Genomic DNA, 27,255 nt, shown 5'->3' with positions numbered 1-27,255 from the left:
TTGTACACACGTTGAAAATGTTTAGCACCTTTGCCATGCAATTGTATAATAACAGTTAATGATTTGCACATAACCAGCTGGTCTGTTAATGACTGTTTCACTTCGTAATAACAGAGAACAAGGTGATAAATCACATCATAGGTACCACATGTAGAAGCTTTAAAACTAAGAGAGTTCAATCCTGTAGAAAAGACGATATAGTCATGTAAATAAAACGGAGGTAATGTCTCAGTGAGCACAGAAACACGTGCAGTACGTCCTCTTGTTTTCTTCCCACTTGCCCCCTGTGACGTGCATCCACATTCATCTTCTGTCCTTCCTCTCACCTCCTCTCCTGACCCCCCGGTTCAACATTTGCTCAGCTAATAAGCAAAGCATTTCAGCTGAAACCATTTTTATTTTCCTCTTGATTTACTACGCACCATGGCGGCTCTCCAAATTAGAATGTTTATTTATGGCCATCAATATTTAATTGAGTTTACTCTAATCTTGCGTTAGTGGGTTCAGAAGTCTCTTCATGGCTGTTTAAATATTAAAATGAATTGGAGCGGAGATACTGTAAAGAGATTTGGCTTAATTGTTCTGGGAGAACAGGTAGCTTCTGAAGCCTTGGCATGCAGAAGGCACCGCAGAAGGCAACACACACACACACACACAATCACTTTGTGCTTTTAACAGACGAGTTTCTTTGCGATTTCTTATTTAATGAACAGGATTCTCATTTAGACACTGTGCAAAGTGTATTTTCATTCAGCTAAAGCACGCTCAGATGAATGGATATTTTAAGTTGTTAAAGAAATATGTAGGACACTAATCATGTAGTGAGTTGTCATGTGCATTTATAATAACTAATACAGTAAAACTCAAGTAGGTTTTAAATACATTAATGTTGGTATAAATAATATGAAAAAAAGAGATGACAAGGTAGAATAACTTCATAATTAAAAATACTGTAGGTCTTTAGGATTGTTTCACTCAAAATGTCTGCATTTTCAGTTTAAATTCCGCGATTTGAGCTTAAACAACTTTATAGAAAGGTGTTAAGTTATAGCTTGTTGTGGATAAGTCATGGCCGGCTCAACGTTCATGACTTATAACAGCAGGCGACACACAGAAGAAAAAAGTATTCATTTATTCTAAACTAACACAAACAACTTGAAAGACACTGAAAAAACTGAAACCTTGACCTTAAAGATATGTACTTTCTCAACAAATTCCACATAACAGTATCAGGTTGGTTGAAAGCAATACTATTAAGTTGAACTGAATATGTTTGATTTGAAGTTGGTGTTGTTGCTTTCACCTAACCTAATACAGTTATGTAAAATCTGTTGACACACATTTAATTATAGTCAACGTTTCAGTTGGGTCCGTACTATGAAGTGTGGCAGTCACCTGCAACACAGAAAAACAAGATAAAGGCAAGCTGCCAGACCAGCATTATCTTCACTAACTCTGTTTTCTATCAAAATGAGAGGGCACAAGAATCCAGGAATACCCCCCCTCACCCCAAACCCTTTAGCTTAATGAGAATGAGCAGGATTAGCTTAGCCTGATGACTGCGTGCTAGTGAGTCAGACTACAGACAGGTTGCTGGTCTGGAAGCAGCAGAGAGCGTGTGTTAGGCCTCGGGTTATGCTGTTGAGGTGATTTAAATAACACTGTCTGTCTCTCATTTCATTAATACACTCTCCCTCTCTCACAGAGCCTCGGGGCATACAGCTAGAGCAGGGACTGAATGAATTTCTGTTTTTCAAAATGAGCAGCATGCTCGAAAGCGATGGTAATCTCAGATGTAGAAATTGGAAAAGTCAGCACAGCAAAGGCATCAGCAGCTTTCCTCCAGACAAACATGCAATATTGATTCTCCTCTCGGAACAAGTCATATTTTATGTATTTGTTTTAAAGATTGTGATATTTTGCTCCAATGCTCTTCAGGTTTGGGAGAGAGGACTCTTTGCCTGTAAATTAATGTTAATGATGACTGAAGAAGATGTGCACTCACTGCCTGGTCACGTCAGAAACCTGGTCACATAATGAATCTTAATCGGATCTGTGTGTGTGTGTGTGTGTGTGTGTGTGTGTGTGTGTGTGTGTGTGTGTGTGTTTCCCTTGCAACCACCCATTGTAGTAAAGCACGTACCCCTCAGACATCTCTGTAAATGATTGCTTTTGTTTGCTCACATCTGCATTTTCCTCCTGTAGTTAAAATTCAAATATGCAGGAAGTCCAAATAGATGCATCAACCGAATTGCACTCAGATACTGTGAAGCAGATTATTTACCATTATGGTGTACAAGTAAATAACAAATAAACAAAGGCAAGGGGGTGAGTAAGCCAGGAAAAAAATATCCTCTGATAATATTTCAGTTTAAAGCACCGTGGCTAGCAATCACTCTTGCAGCCAATTCAGCTGACAATGAATCGTCAAATGGTGCTGGCATCAAGAAGACAGATACCTTCATAAAAAGCGTCTTCAGTGGCACATAAACAGCGGCAGGAAATGAACTGGAGTTTGAATAGCAAAGGACTGCGATGCGGTCTATGATCATTAACCCTCTGAGGAGGGGGGGGGGATGACTGAGTCACCCCAGAGCTCACGTCCACAAGACTCATGATAGTATTCTGCATTACTCCAGGATAGTTTTTGCATGTTTATTAGATGATGATTTTAGATGACAGTGAAACATTAGCTCTGTGCTGCTCTATAGGTTAATCTGCGCTGACTCATGATTTAATCTGCCATATCTAAATGCTAACCCTCACGCTCTGCTTCCATCAAATTCTAAATAATAAAATTAAAATTGCACCGTTTTGTTCTACACCTCCTAATGAAAAACACAAACAGTGATAGGTAACCTTAAAAAATGACTGATTGCACAAAATAAAATGTCATGCCTTTTTAAAGTGGCGGCCCCGGCTGACAAAGTGAAAAGAAGTGTTCATAAAGGGCTTTACAAGAGTTAAATACTCAAGTGTTGAATGATGATGTTCAGGTGCTGAAGGATTTCACTCCTTTTGGAAACGCAAATCATTTAGATTCCACACACTTGCACTCTGGAGCCTCTGTGTATAGTAGCCAATAAAAAAGGCACTCCAGCTGCTCCTCAACTACGGTAATCACATGAGAACAAAAACAAATATTTTATATATATTTTTAAATATCTGCTTTCGCTTTTCTATATCCCACATCTATGTTTATCCATAACATTAATCTGGCTGCTACATAGACATTATTTATATATCATATTCCAATCACTTGTATACAGACCTTTGCACTTTTTTTTACTATTTTTCTTTTTATATTTACTATTTACTTGCACTATTTTTTTTCTGTCTTTCTGCTTTATTGTATTGCACTGTTGGTGGAGCCTGTGACATAAGACTTTCATCATCATAACCACACTGTAGCTATGTTCCTATGACCAATAAAAGCCTTGAATGTATTGTAAATTGACACAGAAACGGACAGCTTTGTTGTTCTTTGGGAGAACATACAATCATGAAATAAACATATGTAATTCACTATTGCTTTGGATTTAAGGGGTAAAACAGGGATGTTAAAAGGAGTTATGATAATAAATCTGGCCCAGACTAACAGGTCTATGTAAGTTTCAGTCCAATAAGATGAAGAAATATGGAGGATCTGAGAGGTGACTGGTAATGGAGTAAAGAAGAGTTTAGGTAAGAAGGGGAAGGTGTCGGAAAGGGTGTGGGTGTGTGTGTGTGTGTGTGTGTGTGTGTGTGTGTGTGTGTGTGTGTGTGTGTGTGTGTGTGTGTGTGTGTGTGTGTGTGTCCTAACATTACTATACTTGTGGGGACCTACATCTGTTTATACAGTCACGTGTGGGGATTCGCCTCCCTGGGGAATCATTCATTTTAGGGTGAAGACTTGGTTAGGGTAAGGTTAAGGGTTAGGGTTAGGCATGTGTTGGTTATGGTTAAGGTTAGGATAAGTCTCCAGGAAATACATGTAAGTCAATGTAATGTCCCCTGAAGTGATGTATGCATGGTGTGTGTGTGTGTGTGTGTGTGTGTGTGTGTGTGTGTGTGTGTGTGTGTGTGTGTGTGTGTGTGTGTGTGTGTGTGTGTGTGTGTGTGTGTGTGTGTGTGTGTGAAGGGGTCTGACTGCTTTAAATTAGATGGCACATTGCTGCAACGGCTGAAGAATTTTATTAAGAGTCTTTATATCTTCTGCTTTAAGCCGCCCGATCAGCATAATCCCTGTCTAAACAAGAGATAATGAATCTTCTCTTTTAGTGTTGGGTTAGATAGAGGAAAGCATCATGCCAGTGACGGGAGGGAGAAGAGCACAAATTATTGGATTTAGATTAGGAGGGGCCTATTTTAATGGGTTTGAAGTAATACCACAACGTTAATGAAAAGTTGCCCCAGGCCTACATGATTGGTTGGGGAAGAGTGTGTGTGTGTGTGTGTGTGTGTGTGTGTGTGTGTGTGTGTGTGTGTGTGTGTGTGTGTGTGTGTGTGTGTGTGTGTGTGTGTGTGTGTGTGTGTGTGTGTGCGTGTGTGTGAGTGTGTGAGAGAGAGAGAGAGAGAGAGAGAGAGAGAGAGAGGAGATAGAGAAAGCAGATTGGCCGATAAGCTGTGCTTAACATAGCTCATTGAAAACGCCCAGTTATTGTGAGAGCGGATGTTATTGTCTTCTGTTGTTTTTCCTTTCATTTGCATTGCTGTCATGTCCATATGTTTTGTTCATTTTTATAATGTATTCATAAGGATTATTTGTGTTTCTATGGACTGTGTGCCGCCTTGATTCCGTCAGAAAAACACAGGCTATTGTTAGAGTCTGCTTATATATTCATCCAGTTTGTTCAAAGACACTTGAAGTATCGCATAACACATTTAATTAAAGTCTTTTATGTTTGCTGGTTTATCTGCTCTGACAGAACTGCATCGCGTACACTTTCTAATGACCTTGGAAACCCTTTTGATATTGTTCAGCTCAGTGAATGCAAATGTTTCTCACATTTGCGGTTTTAAAACGTGCATTGTCGAGTTGTTTGTGCAGAAGTCCTTTTGCCACTTGTGAAACTCTCCTTTTATTATTCAAATGCAGCATTATTGCAGAGTCAGATAAAGCCACAGAAGGAATCCCTGCTGGGTTCAGATCATTTATGGGATGGAGAAGTCGAGACCATGCAGAACAACAAAAACAAACCTCAGCCAGACTTTACATTTTTCAGGATTCTTTGCTAAAACAAAGGCAGTCAATAAAGCCTTTATCCAGAGAACTTGTATTGACACTTGAATCGACACAAATCCCCTCACTTGTCGCTAAAGGATTACAAAAACAGTCTGAGGAAGGCTGACTCATCCTTTCAATTTCACAAGCTCGCCCTCATCTTCACAATAATAATAATAATTATAATAAAGCCAGCCAACCTTGTTCTCCAAAGGTTTAGAAGCGTGCACTCATTGACACTCTCATAAGTGTAACAGTTCCAAGTTCCATCAAAGCATATCACCTCAAACTTGGCAATAGTCTGTCCTTTCCACTCTTTCTTTTCCATCAGGCAATGTGATGCAGTGGAAGACATGAAAGAAACAAGAGAGAGAGCTGCTGTACAGACGGCTCTGCAGCGGATACAAAAGAGCTGGATGGGCAGATATTGGCAGATAGACACAGAGAGGGGGGGATGCAGACTGTGATAAGAGCAGACATGTACAAGTCCTCTGTGGCCCCCCGTCTCCCACATGCACACAACCCAGACTTACCTCCAACAAGCATGGCAGCGTTACAGGAAACAGGTGTGAAAGTCTCCTGGCTGGATGTCAGTGGAGTGCTCTGCCTTAAATACAATAAGCAGAAATGAATCTAATTCCCTCAAAGCTGAGCATAATAGGGAAGCTTTCATCAGAGCATATGACAGCAGTAACATCTTTGTTTATACAATTTATGCAGCAAACCTTTGTCACAGCAGACATGTTGACCCTCCTTGCAGGAAAGGCTCAGGTGAAACTCATTTAGTAAACGATGTCTCACTTCCATTAAGTGTCCCAGGAAGCCAGCACGCACAATACTGATAGCCTGGAAGCAGCTCACTTATGGCGCGTTTCCACTGCGGGCCTCGCTCGGCCTCGCTCGGTTTGGTTAGGCCTTATTAGGCCCGGCTCACTTTAATGCTGTGCTTCCATTACAGTTTAGGAACTGGGGTAGTTACTATAGTAACGCAGTGTAGGCGGAGCCGTGACGTCATCTTCAATGAGCGCCCCAAAAAACAACACAGCCGTTAGCTGTTAGCACTCAGAGCTCACAGCTCTTCATATCTGTTCAGAAACTAGACAAAAGTTAAACAAGTACAAACCACCAACCCAGTCTCACGGCATTACGTGTTCACCAACACGATTTTTAATCTATTGATTCGTGTTCACCAACGCGATTTGCCCCTTTTTTTCGTGTTGCACAGCACGATTTTAAAAGCAATGTATTTCTACTGCCTGCAGCACGTCTTTTTCTCCGGTCGGGTCGAGGAAGACCGGAAGCTGTGTGGTTCATAAAAACATGTTCTTACTCAATATCAAGCCACAGTTCTTGCTTTTATTTGAAATCGTATAATTTCGGACTTTTGTTGCCGAAAATAAATGGGGCTCAGAGCCTCAGGATACTGAAATCTGTATATATATATTTATATATAAATATATTCAACAATTAAACAACATCTTCAATTTCTCTTCACACAATACGTCTCCTTGCAGTATCAACACTAATTCGGCTGACTTTTACATTTGATCTAATTCACAGATAGGTTATATTTACACCATAACGGTGCACAGCTGATAGAAAAGGACTGTAGTTTTTAAAGATATTACTGATTTTCTTTGAATGTAAGAATGTAAATACTGAGTCTGAAATAGTATAGCAATATGCTGTAAAATTATGTGAAAGCATGAATAAAACGTGTCCTACACTAATAATACAAAGTTATTATGGCTGTGTGCACCTTGTGTGCACCGCCTAGTGGTTAAAGCACGTTATTGAATTATTGTTTTTATGTGTTATAATATAACACATAAAATAAATAATGTACTCTTAATATTTTTTTCATCAAATATTATTTGAGTATTTGAATAAAAATATGAAGAGTACATACTTTCATAGGGGGAAAGTAGAAGGTCTGTGATAGAAATATAGAATATAAAAAATCAAGAAGATACTATAAGTGATCTCTACAATAAAACAGTTTAGTGCAGGATGTACAAAGATATTAATAGGAGGAGGTGCAAAACAGAAAAACGAATTAACCTTTATTTAAACATTAAATAACAGATTAAGGTCTTCTTTTAAATAAGAAAAAAACTTTGGGGGTATCTATCTACAAAGTAGATGGTAGTCTAGAGACAAAGTACTTAACGTCTAATATATTGCTTTCCTGCAATGTTAACTATGTTGAAGCACTTATTTTAACTGATATTATACATATGAATTATACTCTTATGTATGTAGATAGAATAAGAAATGTGCAGAATATGACAGTTTAATGGTGGAGGTACACACATATTGATAGATGTCTTGTAATGCACTGTTGAGGAACCTGTGACCCAAGTGTTTCATTCATTGCATAACTACACCGTAGTTGTGTAAATGATATGTCAATAAACCTTTGAAAATCTTGAAAGGGATGTGCATAATAGCCATAATATACAGTCTTTAATGAACTATTAGTAGAGAATAACGAGTAATGAATATACTTTATTACTCGTTTCCATTAATGTCAATTGCAGATACATGTTTAGTCTTCTCAAGCACCAACTATCAAATATCTCTCCTGATTGTTGGCACTTGACAATCACCTTACCTGAATTTTACTCAGGTGTAACTAAAGTCTGATTTAAGGGTTGTTTATATTTCACATAATTAATCAGAATCTGCAAAGTAACTCAAATAAATGCAGTGGAGTAAAAATACCAGGTTAACCTCTGAATTGTAGTGGAGTAGAATTACAAAGTAGCAATGAGCTGTCATGTGGGTATATATTAATGCTGCGCATTATGGACACAAGTGATTTTCACCCATTTATTAATTATATGTTTTACATTTGATAACACCAATGTGTTTAATACTGGCAACTTCTAATTGTGGGAAAAACGAAAACGTTCAGTAGAGACGTCCCATAGAACATTTTGCGAAACACAATAGCCAGCATGTGTAGTTCTGGGGGGGTGTTCGATTCCAGTTTTGGATAGTCTGTCGTGGTTTCGTTCCATTTCACACAGCTGTTTGACGCTCTGCGTAACCTTACGGGGACTGTAGTCCTAAACGATAGCTGGGGATTATGGGTAGTGTAGTGTCTTCGGCCATCCTAAACTCAGAAATGTTGACAATCGCAATGATGCTCGAAATGTCCCTTATAGGTCTACGTCTGTTTCCGGTTATTTTTATTTTTGAAATTCAGTTCCTGACGGACGCCAAAAAAGCCCGAGATTATGGAATTAAACCAATAAATTAAAGCAAGGATAATTGTGTGTTATTGGTGAGTAAATAACAGTGTGTTATTTTGAAAAGAATAACAAATTAGAAGGAAAAAAATATTTAAAAATACAGATTTCCGTATTCTGAGGCTCTGAGCCCCATTTATTGTCTGAGCCCCATTTATTTTCCTCACAGACGGCAACAAAAGTCCGAAATTATACGATTTAAAATAAAAGCAATAATTGTGGCTTGATATTGAGTAAGAACATATTGTTATGAACCACACAGCTTCCGGTCTCCCACGACCCGACCGGAGAAAAAGACGTGCTGCAGGCAGTAGAAATACATTGCTTTTAAAATCGTGCTGTGCAACATGAAAAAAAGGGGCAAATCGTGTTGGTGAACACGAATCAATAGATTAAAAATCGTGTTGGTGAACACGAAATGCCGTGAGACTGGGTTGCAACCACAGACTGCCTGTGTCATGGCGAATACAGTCGCTGGTTTATTTATGTCTGTATAGCCCGTTGTTGTGAGTGTGGACGGTCGGAGCATATACAACATTAGCTTAGCCAAACTCCATTTAGAAAACACGCATTTTAAAGGGTTTTTCGCCTGCCGTCTGTCTGCAGACTTGTCAAAGCATTAATTCATGGTTTTTACAACCGGTATCAGTATGTTGTTACTTCGGCATCATTTTGAAACGTGTATTACAATTAAATCACGGTCAAATATGTTCATCTTGTTGTAGTTGTAGCCCCCTTGCCAGCGATTCTCTGTTTAGTATACTCAGCCCGACTCAGCCTGGTTGTTCCTGGCCCTAGAACCACGATTTAGTCGGGCCAGAAAAAAGGTGAAAAAGTAGCCCCAGGCCAAAACTAGGTCAAGTGGAAGCGCAACCAAAAACGGGCCCCACACGGCTCGGCACGCTTAAAGCGAGCTACCCGCTGCAGTGGAAACGCGCCATAAAATGCAGTCTTTATTGATGTTGTTACCTGTGATTTCTTCTGGGAATTTCCAGCATATTTTAGTGGGGAAACCATGTTCAGACAATGCACTTGCGAGAAAAAAATATAACAAAATATTTTAAAAACAAAAAAAAAACAAATCAAAGGAACTAAGAATGAAAATGAATATGATTTTTGACTACCGTATTTACTATAATGCTCTATTTGACTGTGCAATTTCATTTTAATGTGTGATTATTGTTCCTCATCTCCCACATCTTCTGTTTACACCAGCAGGTTTTCAAAAATACATGAATATATGAGGATATTTGTACCTCTCAATGACTTTATCTCCATCATCTAAAAGTTTCTCATAGATGTCACATTTGTAATTGTGTTGTTTTGTATGCAGGTATAAGTTTTCAAACATCGATACAAAATCACACAATATCTTTTAAAGCTGAAACCGTAGGGGGTAAGAAGCTCAAAATTCCCTCATTTCTATAATTACTGCACAATTATGTCTCCTGTCTGTGCCATTTACAGCAGTATTGATGAAGACTCCAGATGTGCCATCCTAATAATTAACAGGATTATATTACAGCTCCCCTTGTGCTCACTAAAGTGTGGTTTCACCTGCAGAGACAACAGTGACAGCCTGGTGCTACATTACGCCGGGCTGCAACATTGATATGGCTGTCAGCCGCAATTAGAGATGAAATGTCTTGGATCAAAGGGGGTCAACCAAGAATGGGGGTCATAGAGAGGAAATACTGTGACTCGAGGTGAAGGGAAGCAGCCGAGGGGGGAGGAAAAGCCAGAGTGTGAGAGGAGGTCAGGAGAGATGCTGGGGTAAAGATGTGATTGATAACAGCAAAGTGAGGTTAATGGTGAGAGAAAGGGTTGAAACAAAAGCCTGTGAAGGATCCAGCTACACTGATACAGAATGGACTGCGATTTGACAGCAACTTCACAAAGAAAGACAATCTTTGCTCTTCTGAACTATATTAATCTGAAATTAAAATCTTCATTTTAGATTCAGATGTCTTTAGAAAGAGTCATAAACAGAATACAACTGATTTTTGTGGCGGCACCCTCTTTTTCATTCACTTGTTTACACATAAAAAGCAAAGTAGGGAGGAAAAGCGAAAGATATTTCAAAAGTACGTTGAGATTGAAAGTTTATTCCTGACTTTAGAAACAGCGCTCAGAAAACATAGACATTTTGACATATGGCAAACTACAGCTGCTGCTGAAGATCAAGTCATATTATGAAAAATGTAAAAAACTGAAGTTAAATGGACATTAATGTTCTTTGTAGGTTGGCTTAAATGGAAAAGTGTATATATTTAAAAGAAAATGCCATGATCATCGAAACGTACAAAAAAAGAAACCCTACCTCTGTCACAGGCTGTGTGTGTGTGTGTGTGTGTGTGTGTGTGTGTGTGTGTGTGTGTGTGTGTGTGTGTGTGTGTGTGTGTGTGATTTAGTGCGGGCGCAGATCTGACAAGACAGTTTAATCTGAGAGAAAAAAAGAAGGGAACAAAAAAAAAACTGTCCTTCCTTATGTTTACACCCACCGCATGCCCAGATTAATTACAGACACACACATGAAGTACACATCCTGGGACAATGCATTCATCTGTCTCCCTGATCACACACACACACACACACACACACACACACACACACACACACACACACACACACACACACACACACACACACACACACACACACACACACACACACACACACACACACACACACACACGCTTAAGAAAAGATAGCACCATGCTAATGTGACATCGCCCCGTGCCTCTGGGATGTGGATGAGATTATGTGTGTGTGTGTGTGTGTGTGTGTGTGTGTGTGTGTGTGTGTGTGTGTGTGAGTCGGATGGCAGGAAGTTCATTACTGCCTTACCGCTCAGTGTGAGGCCACCCGGCACAGAGCAGCACACAGGGTCCTGAAAGGCATGCTGGGAGCTCAGCCTGAGGGGGAAACACACCCATGTTGCAGGCCCATCCTTAACAGTGGGCATATAACATAAACATGTAAGCATCAGAAAACAAAGGTTCCCTTCCGCTGTTTCCACATTTTATATACATTATTAATCCTCGCTGTATTATTAAAGATCTCTGCGTTCCCGAGTTACACCTATGTAGTTTTGTTTAAATGACTCGAATTCAAACTGTTTTGATTTATAAATACTAAAACTGTAAACCCACTTCTGTTTAAATGAAGTGTCTGAACACTACCTAATGGTGCACATGAAGAAAAGTGAAACTCATGAAGGAAGTTATGACTCCGTCTTCATGTTGGAGAATTATATTTTTCTGACTCTGAAGTGGAAAGGAAAATATATGAAGGGGGGAGGGGAGAAAACACCTTCTATATTTGAAACAGCCGAATGTATCTGTATAGCTGAGGCAGTGCTCTTACGTGTGAGCCCGACGGCTGAGGTGTGAGAGTATGTGTGTGTGTGTGTGTGTGTGTGTGTGTGTGTGTGTGTGTGTGTGTGTGTGTGTGTGTGTGTGTGTGTGTGTGTGTGTGTGTGAGATTGAGTGCAAGGCCAGAGTGCAGCGAGACACAGGTGTATTAAATTGGGTCAGCATTTTCATTTCCCAGGGTGAACACACACAAAGACACACTAACAGCATTGTGGTATTTTAAAGTGAACCCTGATGCACACACACTTGCACATATCATGCATAACAGTGCATGATGTATGCACACACATATACAGTTCCCAGAGTAGAGGAGATATTCTTACACCTAGACAAATATACTCGGCCTATCAGACACAATAAAACCGGGGTTTCATAATGGATTCTATTGTGTATTTGTGTTTATGAGCGAGTTTGTGAAATATTGTTTACATGGCTTCCATGTCCAGTCTTCGAACCACAGGAGAGCTGGCTCAGAGAAACCTTAACTCCCTTCAAAGGCCCCTGAGCTTCTGTTAAAACAAAAACAAAGCTTGATTTGTGTGTGCTTTAGGGAGACCACCTTTCCTGTTCACCTTCACATCCCACAAGTCTATTTTAAAATCATGAACAGCAGAAGAAGAGTGGTAGTAATGGTGTGTTGCTGCTTCTATTGGTGATGCACTAAGTCTCTCAATATAATCACTCTCCACAACACCAGCAGATGGTTTCTGAATTTACATAGAGAAGAATTGTGAACAGGATGTTGCATGGTAATCAAAGTCAACATCATAGCTTTTTCATTTGAAAAATATTGGCCCATAGGGAGGCATCACTTTTTAACTGTAGTTGCAAGTGGACTAAGGTCATTGTTCTGTTTAAATAGTTGTTGTTACTCTCTCTTGTTGTTGGCGGTGGGTCATAATGTTATGTGATGAAAAGGAAAGAGATTTAGGCCAATAGACATTTCACTTTCTGACATTTTAATGTACATTAATCTTCATCTTCTCAGACAGTTGATTTGCTGTGTTCATACAGAAATATTATACCACCAAAAGGTCCCTTATGCAGTTACCGCTGTGTGGCTGCTTTGTTTTTTACAAGTCAACAACCACATTTTATGACATTTAATATACATAGACAGTGGAGTGCCCCCATCATGTATACATCACTTCAGGGGACATTACATTGACTTACATGCATATCCTGGAGACTTAACCTAACCTTAACCATAACCAACACATGCCTAACACTAACCAAGTCTTCACCCTAAAATTAATGATTCCCCTTATGGGGACCTCTATTTTGTCCCCATAAGGGAGGCGAGTCCCCACACGTGACTATGTAAACAGGTCCCCACAAGTATAGTAATGCTAGGCGCCACACACACACACACACACACACACACACACACACACACACACACACACACACACACACACACACACACACACACACACACACACACACACACACACACACACACACACACACACACACACACACACACACACACACACACACACACACACACACACACACACACACACACACACACACACACACACACACACACACACACACACACACAATTTTCTGTCAGCATCAAGTGACACAGCGGGCCTGCAGTATTCACAGCTGTCTGGATCAGTCAGCGGCCGGCAGCTGGACTGAGAGGAAGATTCATTGTTTGGTCTGAGCTGAGCGATGGGACTGATGGCTCGACAATTTGATTCCTTACAGTGACATTAGTGTGTCATTGGTGACATGACGGACCAGGGACATGTCAACTGACCTGTCTGATTAGACATGGTTATGGACAAATCACTATAAACATGTCAAAATAGGAGTTTCCACTGATATGAATACTTTGATTTAGGAGACCATTTGACCTATGACACATTATCAGCCCTATCAGATTTCCACTACACCCTAATGGTGTCCAAAAGAAGGAACAATAACAATATTGTTGCAATAGAAGATTAGAACAAATACAAAATACAATTAATAATATCAGATTTTTTTTCTCTCTTCCTTGGAAAATGAATCACACTTTTTTGTGTGTGGGTCATTGAGGAAGGGAGACAGCAATAACAGAGAGAAAACTCAAGATTTAAGGAGGAGCTGGATTATTGTAATATCTCAATCATCATCTCTGGTATAACGCAACAGCCCTTTTTGCAAATAACAAAGAGAAGCAAGAAATATCCTTAAGAGCTTTCCTTGGAAATTCAGAAACTCTTCAGAGGACATTACCAGCTGTGCTTTACAACCCAGAGTGATGACTTTCTGAAAGAGTCACAAAATGACTGCTACTCATTCCTGAAAGAGAGAAATTCTCCCTCTCCAGCCATAAAATAAATAAACCTGCTGCTCTTTCTCTGATTGCTGTCTTTCTGTCTCTCTCATTCTTTCTCACACACACTCTCAGTCGGCTGCAAACACAGAAAATCCAGCTCGACTGTGTCACTCGGCGCAGGTGCCCAAAGAGCTAATGAGTTTCATTCATCAATCTAAGCTTCAAACCTGCAACAACTGCAAACTCTAAAACACACACACACACACACACACACACACACACACACACACACACACACACACACACACACACACACACACACACACACACACACACACACACACACACACACACACACACACACACACACACACACACACACACACACACACACACACACACACACACACACACACACAAACAGCTGCACCGTGATGAATGCCCTACATTGATTCCACAGGAAGCTGGTTCATCTGTCACTACTGATGCAACCCTTCCACTCTACCCCTTCAAAACACACACATATACACACACACACACACACACACACACACACACACACACACACACACACACACGATCTTTCTCTGATTAGACTCCCAGCTGGTCTCTGCGACAAATGCTCCTTTGATGCGTCTTCCCGTCGGCCAGAGCCACCTCGCTTCCTGCATGACATTAAAGTCTCTTCCAGCTTTCCCCTCGCCAACCGTTCACTCCCCACTGTCCCATTCAGCATCAGCAGTCTTGTCCTCCAGAGAGAGGATGGGAGAAAAGAGAGAGAAGCAGAGGGAGGAAGAAGCGTCCCTGTCCTTTTGGATTCTTTCCTGCAGTTTGTTAGCTAGAGACGTAATGAGACGTCCACTTCATATGCCCTTGTTTATGTTACTGCATCATCGAAAGGACTAGTTAGAGGTCCCCTATTATACTGTTTTTCATCAATATATTATAGTTCTCAGTTATATACAAAACATGTCTCTGAAGTGTTTGGCTTGAAATACCAAACTGAACGTGCATTGTAGCATCCCAGAATCCCCTCTGTTTCAAAAGTGCTGATTCAGTGGCCGTTTCTCAATCGCGAGGATTTTGGCTTCCAAGTCAATATTTCAAGGATGCTACGTCATCGAGTGCCGCCGAAGGACTGTTCCAATCTCCAGCATACTTGGAATTCCACAGAGGCCGCGTCCTTGGTTTGGGGGAAATGTCGAGGCTGCACATGGGTAGACTTCGCGTCCTTAAAGGAATGGTCCACTCATTAGATAATTAATCAAAACTTCAGTATTTAGTGAAACGTTATGTTTAAACCATACCCTGAAGAAATCAGCGATATTCCCCGGTAAATAATGATTTTATAGCTCTTTTTTATCAAGACCTGTATATTCCGTCTGGCCGCCGCCATGTTTGCCATTTTCAGTAGTCACGTGATGGTCGTGACGTCATCCATGCGTTCACTTTGTCAACACACGGAAACATGGTGGAGTATTTGAGTTCGGACTCGTCAGCAGAGGAACAAGTTTTGACCAATGTGAAGAGATTGGATGGGGGAATTCAGCCATACATATCAGTATGACAATACGACACCCTCTGTCCTAAGACCCTCACATCGTACAAGGAAAAACTTCCGAAGAAAACCCACAGTTTAAAGGGAACATGGGAGAAACCTCAGGGAGAGCAACAGAGGAGGGATCCCTCTCCCAGGACGGACAGACGTGCAATAGATGCCGTGTGTAAATTGAAAAGATAATACATTTGCAACATAGGTAGTCCAAATGTTTGAAAATGCATGTGTGTATAATGGGAAGATGATATAAGATACTATATGTATGCATGTAGTACCACCCTTGCTAGCGATTCCCTCTCTATAGTTTAGCATACTCAGCTTCGTTGTCCCTGGCCATAGAATCACGATTTTATGGGGCCGGAAAAACTGGGGGGAAATACACACTAGTCGGTACTACGCTATATGGAAAGGCCACCAAAAACTGTCCTGGCCTGGACGTTAAAACGGGGCTAGCCGCTGCAATGGAAATGCGCTATAACATACCTTATTCTTACTCCGAGCACTACTTCTGCTCCTCCGTCGCTTCACACTTGCAGAGGGCGATTTCTCTACTGGCCGAACTGGTGTCCTGGTCGGTGATGACACCAGAAAGACCGATGGTACTGCATCTCAATTGAGTTATGTTTGATTATACTCTCAGAGTAGTCGTCCGGAAATGTGAAATGTTCGCTGCATACATGAGCCTGTAAATCTCTCGGTTCGGGCCGGCCACATTTCGCTAGCCACTGCCTCCGAATGTACTTCTTATGCTTACCTTTTGGCAACAGATGGAACCGAGCATTCCGTGGATTGTTCCTATCCGAATTATGGCAATATTTCGCGATACAGTGAGGCATATTTGAAGAGAGAAACTACAGTAAATAACATGGAGATCAACGTGTCTTCGAAAACCAAACGCATGGATTACGTCACGTCCGGGAAATGGCGGCGCCCACAGTGTTGATGTTATTTCGGTATATAATCAGTTTAAAATCACTGATAATGTCATCTGATTAAAAAAAAAAAAGAGAGAGACTGGCAGAGACTGGTCTGTTTTATCGGATGATAATTTTTAAAAAATGAGTGTCATGAGCATACCATTCCTTTAAAATCCCCACGATGCTTTGCGTGGACCAATTTCAAAAACCCTTGCGGAGAATGGCTGAACCGACGCAGCACACATTTAAATGTAAGTATGTATTGGCGTGGAACATGTGTTGGTAAATATGTTACTTTGTTACATTTGTTTGTTATCACGGAAAAAAAACTGAAAGTAAAGCAAGTTCATAATTAGATAGACATCGTGAGGTATGTATTTTTGGTACAGTTTATGTTGAAACCGTTAGAGAGAGTGTTACACTTGTTAGCCTGTTCCATTCTTCTTCGTTTTCCGTAGCCGTGGCTTGGAAGTATACTTGCTTCGTGTCTGAAGGAAGTGACTTGGAAGTACACGACTACCAAGCCAGCATCCTCACGATTGAGAAACGGCCTCTGTCTGTTACTTTAGATGCAAATAAGGAGCCACTCCCCACGCCCCTCTGCAAGATATTTGGTTAACAAGAACACAAAGGTGCTCTAGGAGGAGATTCAGGTGCTAAGGTAGGGGGGGGGGGGGGGGGGGGGGTTACTTGGTTATTGGCTAATGGTTACAAATAAACGTTGTGACATCACAAAGTGGCCAAAATCATCAGCTCATTTTCAGACAGGTTGGATCAGGACAAAAAGTGGCTTTTTTCCTGAACCTTTCAGAATCTCTTCACACAGAGGGGACACATATGTATGTATTAAAGACATGAAAAAGTGGATTTTGCACAATAGGTGACCTTTAATGTACATCCACTTCGCTTTACTTCCACAGTGCGACTACACTTCGGGACGTAAGTTATCAGGAAGCCCACATAATTTACTGGTGTAAATGGGAGACTGCACTGGCTCACCAGCAGGGGAGAAAGTGAGTTACCCAGTGAAAAGGCAGGGTGTCTTTTTATTTTATTGCGCGTTTAAGAATTCTGTTACTTCCGCTGCTACATTTTCATGCATTTGACAAACTGAGTAACCCAGAGCTGACATGATGGGTTTGATAATTAGGCTAAATGTCTGGGATTATGTGTGGTAGCCTGCAGCAAACATCATGACACTGCAAAAAAAGGGAAGACACATCCTGTGTTTGATTGAATTGATTTACCATGTGCTTGCCATGAGCTGATTGAGTATAGCAACTCCGTTTTGCATCCAGATGGCTTATGTGAAATATCAAAATCGAGGAAAGATACCAGATTTAAAATGTAAATGCATAACTTTAGTCATTCTGTTTATGGGCTTACGTTTCTGTTTTCAGCCAGAATATTAAGTATTATATTAAACAAAAAATAAAGGTTTAGATGATTAAGATTCTTACAAATTTACAGGAGGCTATTTGGCTACTATTCCACTACTTCGACCACTACTGTTAACACTTATAATATCCTTACAAAACAAAAAATGCTGACCTTTTTTAAAATCAATCTCCTAAAAACGTCTTGATGTAAATGGAGAACATCAATCTGAGAATGTATTATAGTGGAGACATTAAACCTTACATTTTTAATACTATTTATGAGAATCTCAGTTGAAGCTCTTCCTGTAAGAATATAGTTGTATTGCATGTATGACAACAAATGATTGTAATATAGCTTTATATGGATCTGGTGAACATGCTAACGATACAGCTCATTCAGTATGATCCACAGCTTTAGTGAGGGTTGACCTCTTTCAGCCTTTATTAAAAATAGATCGGTCTCTAAAATGTGGAGTGTTCAGTTTGCAGAAGAGGTATGAACTCTTAACCTGATGTCAAACTAAGTCATGTCATTTGTCGTGCATGGCTGCTGGAAGTGCAAAAACACAGACTGGACTAAACTGGTGTGAAACTGAGTGTTTGTTCCAGACGTTAAAAGTTGTTAAAAGACTTCAGACAGAACCGGATTTAGAGCTGAACACCATCTCCAGACAGAAAGGTTTTGCTGTGACCCTTGCAGACATCCACATTTTACCACACTCGCTCATAAAATCCGAGAGGGCTCGATCTCACTTTGAGAGCTTAGACGAGAGCTATCTTTCCAGTGTTGAACTTTCACATTTTATTTCCTGCTAATGCAAGCGCACCTACCTTTAAAGTCACAGAAAATCCAAATAAATGATGTCCCCGATAAAGAAGCATGAGCGCAGAAGCAAAGGATCAGTCCAGGTAGCACAGTCAGAGGGAAGCTTGTAAATATGGTTCTTTATTGCACACATGACATTTGTTTTCCTTTTCTTTTGGTGTGAGCAACAAAAACTGGCATTACATGTTTTACACCCTACTCAAAATTCTCAGTCTAACCCTCTATAAAAACAAGGTAACACAAAACAAAATAAAGGCTACTTCACATAAAAACTTACAACTCCACAAAAAAGAAAATATCTCACAGATCTTAGTGCACCACTATATGGATGAGGAACTTACAATATATACCATACTGGTATAATTTTAGGAAAAAATGTATTATACTTTTTAATGCATACTTATCACAGTCAAAAAAATAAAGAAAAACACAAAAATCCAGTGGGGCTAAAAAATAATTCTGTATTTTGGTAGCATTTGCCCTTTAACCACCCGAGTGCTAAATCGCTGAGACCAATGCTGATTGGTTAACCTGCCGCTTAACTCATTGGAGGAATGTTTGTTAAACAGAACAGAAGAAAAATAAAAGATTGACAGGTGAGAAGGTAGTTAGTAGATAAATGCACTGAATGCCCTGCGACAGAGAGCAGCAGTATGCAGACAGGCTCACTGCATACTGCGATCCTATTGGACGAACAGTTCTCAGGTGATCAGATTAAAAAAACAGGATCCATTAAGCCAACGTTTAATGGTGGGAAACATCTGAGTTTCCAATGCTTGGTCAAACTTTCCCAGTTGGGATTTTAAAAAGTATTGTGCATTATGCTAAAAAAGCATTTGTTTTTAAATGCTTCACAAAAAGCTTTTGGCGAGATAAAGGAAGACATAATTGGCACTTGATGAAGTACAAAAATATATAGTTCCCGATCATAGGGAAAAAGGCACTTTAATCACAGGCAGTATTTGTGCTCTTTATAAAAACTCAATTTATCGTATTTGTCATCAGCTTGGTGGTTGAGGCCTTTAAACCTCTGACATATAAAAAGCGAGGCTTTTGACAGCATAAATACTGTATTGAAGGATTTAATGGACGGATTTTAGCCTGAGTTGCTTACGGCACAGGGGAGCCGATCAAAAACATTAAAGGCCAATCCTACATTAATAAAATAAAAAAAGCTTTAGGCTGACAACACCAGATATATAAAGGAGAAAAAAACGATTTAGGCTGGCTGCCAGTAATCCAATCTCTGTCTCTACTTGCTGACGTTCAAGCAGGTGCTAAAGGGGGAAACACCCGCTTTCCGATCAAAGCCACAAATATGTTAATTTCAGAGAGGAGATAAATGTTAAGTTTGATGTAAAACACTTTTAATCCTTGTTCTTTGCTTGCTGAGACATGAAGAGAATTGCAGCAGTTAAGGCCAAGTTGTTTTTTGTTGTGCAGATTTAAAAAGGAGGAAAAAAACAAAGAAATAAATCTGGAGGCATCACTCAGTGGGTTAAAGTCATAATAGGGATTAATGAAGTTAATCTTTTGCTTGTGTGTCAGTGTCAATACCTTGAATTAGTGGAGGAGGAAAAAAAAGCTGAATAGAGACAAGAGAGCTGAGAGAACCCAGGGACGAGAGCACTGACACAGGAGAAGAACAACACACACTGGCAGTGTTTCAGACGGAAAACAATAAATAATAGCTACTAGTGGAAATCCGTATCGGCATTTTACACTGGAAGGAAGAGGAAGGTTGTTTGATCCCAAAGTACTTCATATTGGCATGGTGTACTGGTGTGTGTCTAAGCATTATGGGTGCTCCCAAATGGCCCAGTATTAGCCATTCTATCAATAAGCTGAATGGAGAGAAGTGCTCACCAAACAGGCAACAGCTGGGGATAACTGTAATGCTGCTATCCAGGCATAACAAGCCATGGAGAGAAAAGACTGGGGACAGCTTTAGGCTATCACACAACTCATCAATGTGTCCGTTGCAAATACCTCACTAAATCTACATGTGCTCATGAGAGGCTCTATACATAATTCACAGTTAAATTAATCCTTACGAGTTGACTAATATGCAGCACAGATTAGAACGAGCCCTGCACAGATTAATGCTTAGAGTTAGAGGACACTAGCGGACAATTTGTGTGCAGACAAATCACCTTTTTAATCCTGATGTACTTTGTTGAGCTGACCCAGAAGATAACCATTGAACTTAAATAATGTGCGGATTAAACCCCCCCCCCCCAGACACTGTGACACTTCCTGTGGTCTCACGGGGTCAGTGACACAGAAAGACAGGACAACTAACAAGAGAGTCACACAGCAGCGGTGTGACTGAGCGGGAAGTATGAAGAGTGTCAGCAGATTTCTCCAGCGGAGGTGAGAGTGCGTGAGCGAGAGTGAGGACGCTTATCAACTCGTGCAGTTTCCAGTTAGGTTGTGTGTGCATGTGTGTGTGTGTGTGTAGAGCATATGTGCACAGTTGACTAGTGTGTGTGACTTTATGTATTGTGCGTGTCAATCAGTCAGTGTCAGTGGTGGCCAGACACCAGGTTTAATGTGTTAGTCCGTGAACCAGACCAAGGTAATACATTCATGAAACTGGTTAAAAACACAAGACAAAATATCAGCAAGTTAGTAAAATTCTTACTAAGAATGTTTTATTAAAATAAATGCCAAGAGGTTAATAAGAAAAATAACAGCATACACCATGAAAACTAAATGCAAGCATGTAAAAATACTTATGACAAGAAACTAATAAAGTAGCTAATGAGTTAAACAAGCTGGGAATTGGCAAGAAAACAAAACCAAATATAACAGGGAAAAGGCAACACTCCCCACAAGACAGTTTTCAAGATGTAGAAGGAAGGGGGAGGGGAGGAAGAGAGGGGATGTTTAGGGAAGAAAAAAGCTGCAGTGGGTTTCATAAAAAAAAAAAAAAAGCACTCAGAAACATGATTAATATACATATAAAATGAGATTAGAAAAATACATTATAAACCTGTAACAATGGCTGTTAATTACATTATTATACATGTAGTAGGCAGGCCAGAGAGATACGGTAGGTATAGAGTTCACCTTTCACCTGATGGACTTATCCAGCCTTTCACAATGACACAGCAAGTTGTAACATTGCAGAGGGAATTTTTTTTAATACTGTCAAATGCTGAATAGCCATCACTTGCTCCACTTTAATATTGCATTTCAATTTAAAATAATAACACTGAAAAAGAATAATTCATTGACCTTTCGGTGTAACAGCTTGATGAAAGAGCTATGAGTACTGCCAAGGGTAATATTGGGATCTGAAAACTCCTCGATTTTATATTATGAGTTTATTTCACCTTCCAGTAATAAACTGTCGGTTGTTTCAATAACTGAAAACTATTTGGCTGTGAAATGGAGTTGCTCGTTTCATTATGCAGCATCTCACTCGTCCATTATAAATCTTGTGATTGTATTGATAGTTTGTTGTGAAATTGACATGCCGAGATACGGACTGGATGCTTTCAGTTTTCGGCTGTTGAAACAACGGGGAAATACTCCCTCCTTGCCATTACCTTGAACGTTATGTATTTTCATCGGCTCATGATCAAAACATGTTCTGGCAGACGACTGCTTGCTATTGGCAGTTCAATTTGTTCTAGGAAGTTAGTCACAGTCACCAAAAATCAACATATGATCATTACAATCTAAATAAAAAGAGAACAAAACCTGCACATACAGCAGAGTAAAGGGCCATCAAGTAAAAGGAAAACAAAAAAATTATTTCAGGAAGACAAAACCATGGCACATTTTTTAGCTGGTCAAAACGACTGCTAATCTTTTTGCATAGAATAAGTCGGGTAGCGCCACGGTACGGTGGGAGCTACCCTGCTCGACTATTCAGAGCGTGTAACACTAGCCATCCTCTCTGCGCCGTCTCGTGGGTGCTGGATATTATTGAACACAACTGGAATACTCAGGAAACAGAAACCACTGTTGATAAGGCACTTTGATTTGATCTTTTTAAAACTCTCTCCAGGGGTCTCGCTCTGATTCTCGCTAACCTTTCAACGGTTATGACTGTTTTGGTTTTCGTCTTCCTCTCCAATCATATCCAAGTAACAGCACTTTTTTCCCTCACCCACTCCATTTTTCTGTTTTCCCCCTACACTACTTTTTTTATTTTATTTTTTCTGATTTTGTAACTGCAAGTAAAGTATCAAAAGCTAAAATTGCCAAAAATAGATTTTTAAATGTTTTTCTCTTCTCCAGCACCCTGTAAAATTATCTATTTTTTTTATCTCTTCTGTATTTGTATATGCAATGACAGATATCTACATTTTTTTATATATATATTTATATATATATATTTATATATATAAGACGTATGTATAAAGCAATTTGAACAGGCAGGCATGGCTTTCACATCCTATTTCTTCTTGAGAGAGTTGAACAAAAGATTGTGGGCTCAGGAGCGAGACTACGATCACGGGGGGGGGGGAGACACATTGTGGATGCGCTTTCGGAAGGTTCGTCATTTGTTCAAAATAAATGTTTCGCCACTGAAATATTCAACACTAACAAGTATCTTTCTTATTGGCGGGAAGGCTCAGATTATGCCCACCCTTATGTCCCAACGGATGACTGGGGGTAGAAATAAAAGCATAAGAAAATAAAGGTCAAATGTTGAGATGCGAAAATGAAGAACATAAAGGAACAAACACTCTTTTGGCAATGTCGCTGGTGAAATAACTGAATATAGAAGCTTCATGAGAAAAGCATTTATGTACTGAACTTCAAAGTGCCCTTCCCCCTAGCAATGTACTGTAATTGGGTAGCGTGTGGATTTAGTGTTAATTGCCTGCGTTCACCTCCTCAGAAAAAATAGCATTAATGGGTCAAAACTCTTCTAACTGACTGGCTGTGAGCTCCAGCTGAAGGCAGGCACCACAAACTCACACCTTCCTAACTCTGAAACCACAAGAGAGGCCCTCTGTGAGGCAGATGCATAATTGCAGATATATAATTCATTGGAAAACCCTTTGGCTAAATATGCACACTTAATACTTTTTTTGTCTTTTCAATCACAGCTCAGCTAACTCATTGAGATATTTTTCTAAATACATCAGGCACTGTATAATGGGTGTAGTGTGGATGGGGGCGTAGCGATGGTCAGTAGCTAATAAGCTCTGCTCCAAAGTCCCCGAAGCCTCAGCACACCCTACTTTCATTGTAGTATTAATTAAAGACACACACACACACACAGACCCATCAGCCCAACTAGTGACCTTCCCATCATTCCCCTCATCATATCTTATTACCGCTTCGAACATAAGATTGCTTTTTGTTTTCCAGAGGAAACCACCTGCATAATTTTGGCTTGTCAATTTCAGGCAAAGCTAATTAGTCAAATTTGAACAACAGAGAAACCAAAATCAAGTGAAAAAAAATAATGAAAATAAAAGAGACAAGAAAACACATAAATCATAAAAAGCTCTTTTTGCAATCATTTCAGCCATGCTTTTAAAAACAGACAGGAAGCCGTTTGGAGGGGCACACCCAGAATGTGTCAGCTCATAATGACATTTTAGAGCTCAAAAACTGCACTACATGTGAAAAATGACAGAAATTAAACAAGTTAATGTGAGTGTGTGTTCTCTTTCCTTCTGTTTCTTTTTCTCTCCTTATAGGTGGGTGTTGGGACAGGGTGGGGCAGGAAGGGGGGTTTTCAATCGTGTTTCTGTTTAGAGGGAGGGGGTGATGTCATTACTCTGAAACCAAACGGTTTGCATCAAATAGATTGGTTCATTGAACTTTGATTCAAACAAGTGAGGTCACCAAATTAGAGTGATTAAAAGGAGGGTGGGCGGACAGGTGGGGTGGGGGTCTTTATTGCTATATAATTCAGTGCAGATTTATGAGTAATATCACAAACACATCCACCCACTATATGATTCATGAAGAAAAAGAAAGGGAAAGAATGGGAATTGAACTCAATGAACAGAGGGAAAAAATGAATATTACACAACTGTTGGGTTGGTTGTGTTTCTGTGAAGATTCTGCGTTGGTTTCTATGTTTTGTCAGTGTTAGGGTAACTGTATGGGCAGGCGCCTCTCTCTCTTTCTCTCACTTGCGTCCGAGAGGCTAGCAAAAGGCAATTACCAGTTAACTGATCAGCAGGCAGGCTTGGGGCGGCTCGTCATTGGGTGAAGAGTTCAGAGGTCAGAAGGTCATGTGTTAGTTGCCGGTGGCGGCTAGGTGGTTAGAAACAAAAACAAAACAAACAGAAAAAAAAGATAGAAAGGATATTAGTGTCAGCAAGAAGAGACTGGAATGACATCATTTTAACAATAAAATGAATGCAATCTCTTATGTCGCCCCCTGCTCCTAATTCCCATGCCATGTGAGATGAACCCGGCTAATCTCATTATAATCATGACGCTGTCACATCATGATGCCAACTTCTAAGCCCCCACCCTGAACCAGGAAGCTTGGCGGTTTAATTTAAGCGCACATTGCCCCCAAAATCCAAACAGAAGCCAAGAGAGGTCGAACAGACAAACAGAATAAGAACAAAGATCTAGTGTTTTAGTGTCTTTAAAGTTGGAGTGCACGTTACAAACAGTGTGATTAGTAGTGAGGAGACTCACTAATGTTATGTGAGGGGTAACTGTGACTAGTGTTACATGTGCAATGAATAGATGAATCGATGTTTTCCCGATTCTTTCTCTTTATTTAGCAGTATATCTTTATATAATATAAATATACACAGGAACCATAAATACATTTGATATAAAATGCTCAAATATAAAAATGACAGTACCTCATGTACAACTGAAATGTTTAAATGTGTTTTTTTCAATCTATAAGCAATACAGTGGAGAGAATGGAAGCTACCTCAGCTTATGTCTGTGCGTGCCTATCTTCCATAGAAAAATAAAATGCTAAATACATTTACATTTTCAAGGTGAAATGTTGCGCAGTAGCAGCAGTGCTACGTGTCTTCTGCCTACCAGGTCTCAGATACAGTAAAGAAATGTTTCTCCTTTTGCTTTGCTCCTTATGAGCGACGGAGATAAATCATGTATGGGAACAAACCTGCTCCATTTTAGGCTCTCATCTCACATCAGAGGAATGTCATTATACATGTCGACGCTGCCTGCTAAAAATACTAGCTATCCTGGTGTCACAGCTGCATAAACCAAAAGCTGTTCAAATGACTTTTGCCTGAGCTTTGACATATACACCTTCTACATATACTGTATATGTTAAGTACTTAATGTAAACAAAATGTGCAGACCACAATCATCCATTTAGCTGGTGTGTGGGTGTATGAGTGGGAGAGGTGGCAGGGGGAAAGGAAAACAAAATACAATACAGACGAGATACAAATTCCCAACTAAGGCATTGAGGCATAACAGGCATAATAATCATTGAAATTCATCAATCAATAGCAGAGTGTAGCTATAGGAGACTAAACTGACCTCTGTCAGCGGTCACAATCCTTTGGTAAGGATGGACCCGCGTGTCATGCCGTCTCACTTTAGAAGCCATTGCACCTAGATTGTAATAGGTCCACAAGGTTAGAAACCATTCACTTTGAGCAGGGGAAAAAAACAGTCATCTTTTACAGTAATAACATTCACATTTTTAACCATTAGCATACTAATGCTTGAATACAATAATACACAGAATTGAACATAATACAGATTATATCACATGTACACACACCACACAGAGCTTTTCTTTTGCTTGTAAAAAATGCAGTAGAAAAAAGACTACGCAATCATTTTTGGAGTTTTACTAGGTATTTAAAAATGCATAACTTAAGTAATAAAAATCCACAGTGCTCAGAGTTATATAGAGGACTCTTTGAAAAGGGGCAGGCAAAGGGTACAGGCTCCTGGGCTGTCTGGGAAAAATAATGTGATTCTTCCTCTCGGATCCAGGGGAATCGAGAGAAATGTGTCTCTTTATTTTGAAAGGTGGGGGAATCCAATACAGCTCTGATGGTAATTGAATAGTGCCAAGCAGCACCTGCCTCTCCCTCTCTCTCTCATTTTCTCTTTCACCATTTCTTTCCAACTCAATCTGTCCAATGGCGGTAGAGCCTGTCATTCTCCTCTTATATATGTCACAACTGATTCCTTCCTGCTGCAGTGCTTGACCCTGCCTGGTGTATAGGACACACAAACTGTTTGCGTGTCATTGTATGTTCAAGTGCTACAAAACCTGACACTCATAGGAACACTGAAAAATAAATCCAGCCCTCCCAAAGGTAGAGGGGACATTGGAAAAAAATTATAGTTTTCCAAAGATTTTTCTCTGGTATTGTCAGGTTATGAGGGAGTTTTGGCTTATGACTACGCAGCCACCTACACTACTCTGAAGAAGCAGATGGCCTGACATTTCTTTATTCTCAGAGCAGCCAATGTCGGCTAGATACAGTAGCACAGGCAGCCGAACCAAGTGCATGAGTGTGTGTGTGT

The 27,255-nt window shown here is 40.1% G+C and overlaps 1 protein-coding gene across 3 annotated transcripts in view; it reads right to left on the bottom strand.

The window, feature by feature from the left end:
* Positions 1 to 18,885: 18,885 nt before the first annotated feature.
* Positions 18,886 to 27,255, bottom strand: part of qkia (QKI, KH domain containing, RNA binding a) — an 83,104-nt gene continuing 74,734 nt past the window's right edge. For 2 of the 3 annotated variants that reach the window (XM_034111124.1, XM_034111126.1), the window contains exon 7: positions 25,348 to 26,325. In XM_034111124.1, the coding sequence (XP_033967015.1) occupies positions 26,231 to 26,325 (95 nt within the window). In that variant the 3' untranslated portion in view covers positions 25,348 to 26,230. Of the gene's footprint in view, positions 25,021 to 25,347; positions 26,326 to 27,255 lie in introns of those variants that run through there. The other variant, XM_034111125.1, reaches the window with a different exon arrangement.

This window comes from Pseudochaenichthys georgianus, chromosome 22 (genome assembly GCF_902827115.2).
Source record: "Pseudochaenichthys georgianus chromosome 22, fPseGeo1.2, whole genome shotgun sequence".
Classification (NCBI taxonomy): Eukaryota; Metazoa; Chordata; class Actinopteri; order Perciformes; family Channichthyidae; genus Pseudochaenichthys; species Pseudochaenichthys georgianus.
Note: the sequence above shows the minus strand (reverse complement) of the source record. Positions and strands in the feature narration are given on the sequence as shown.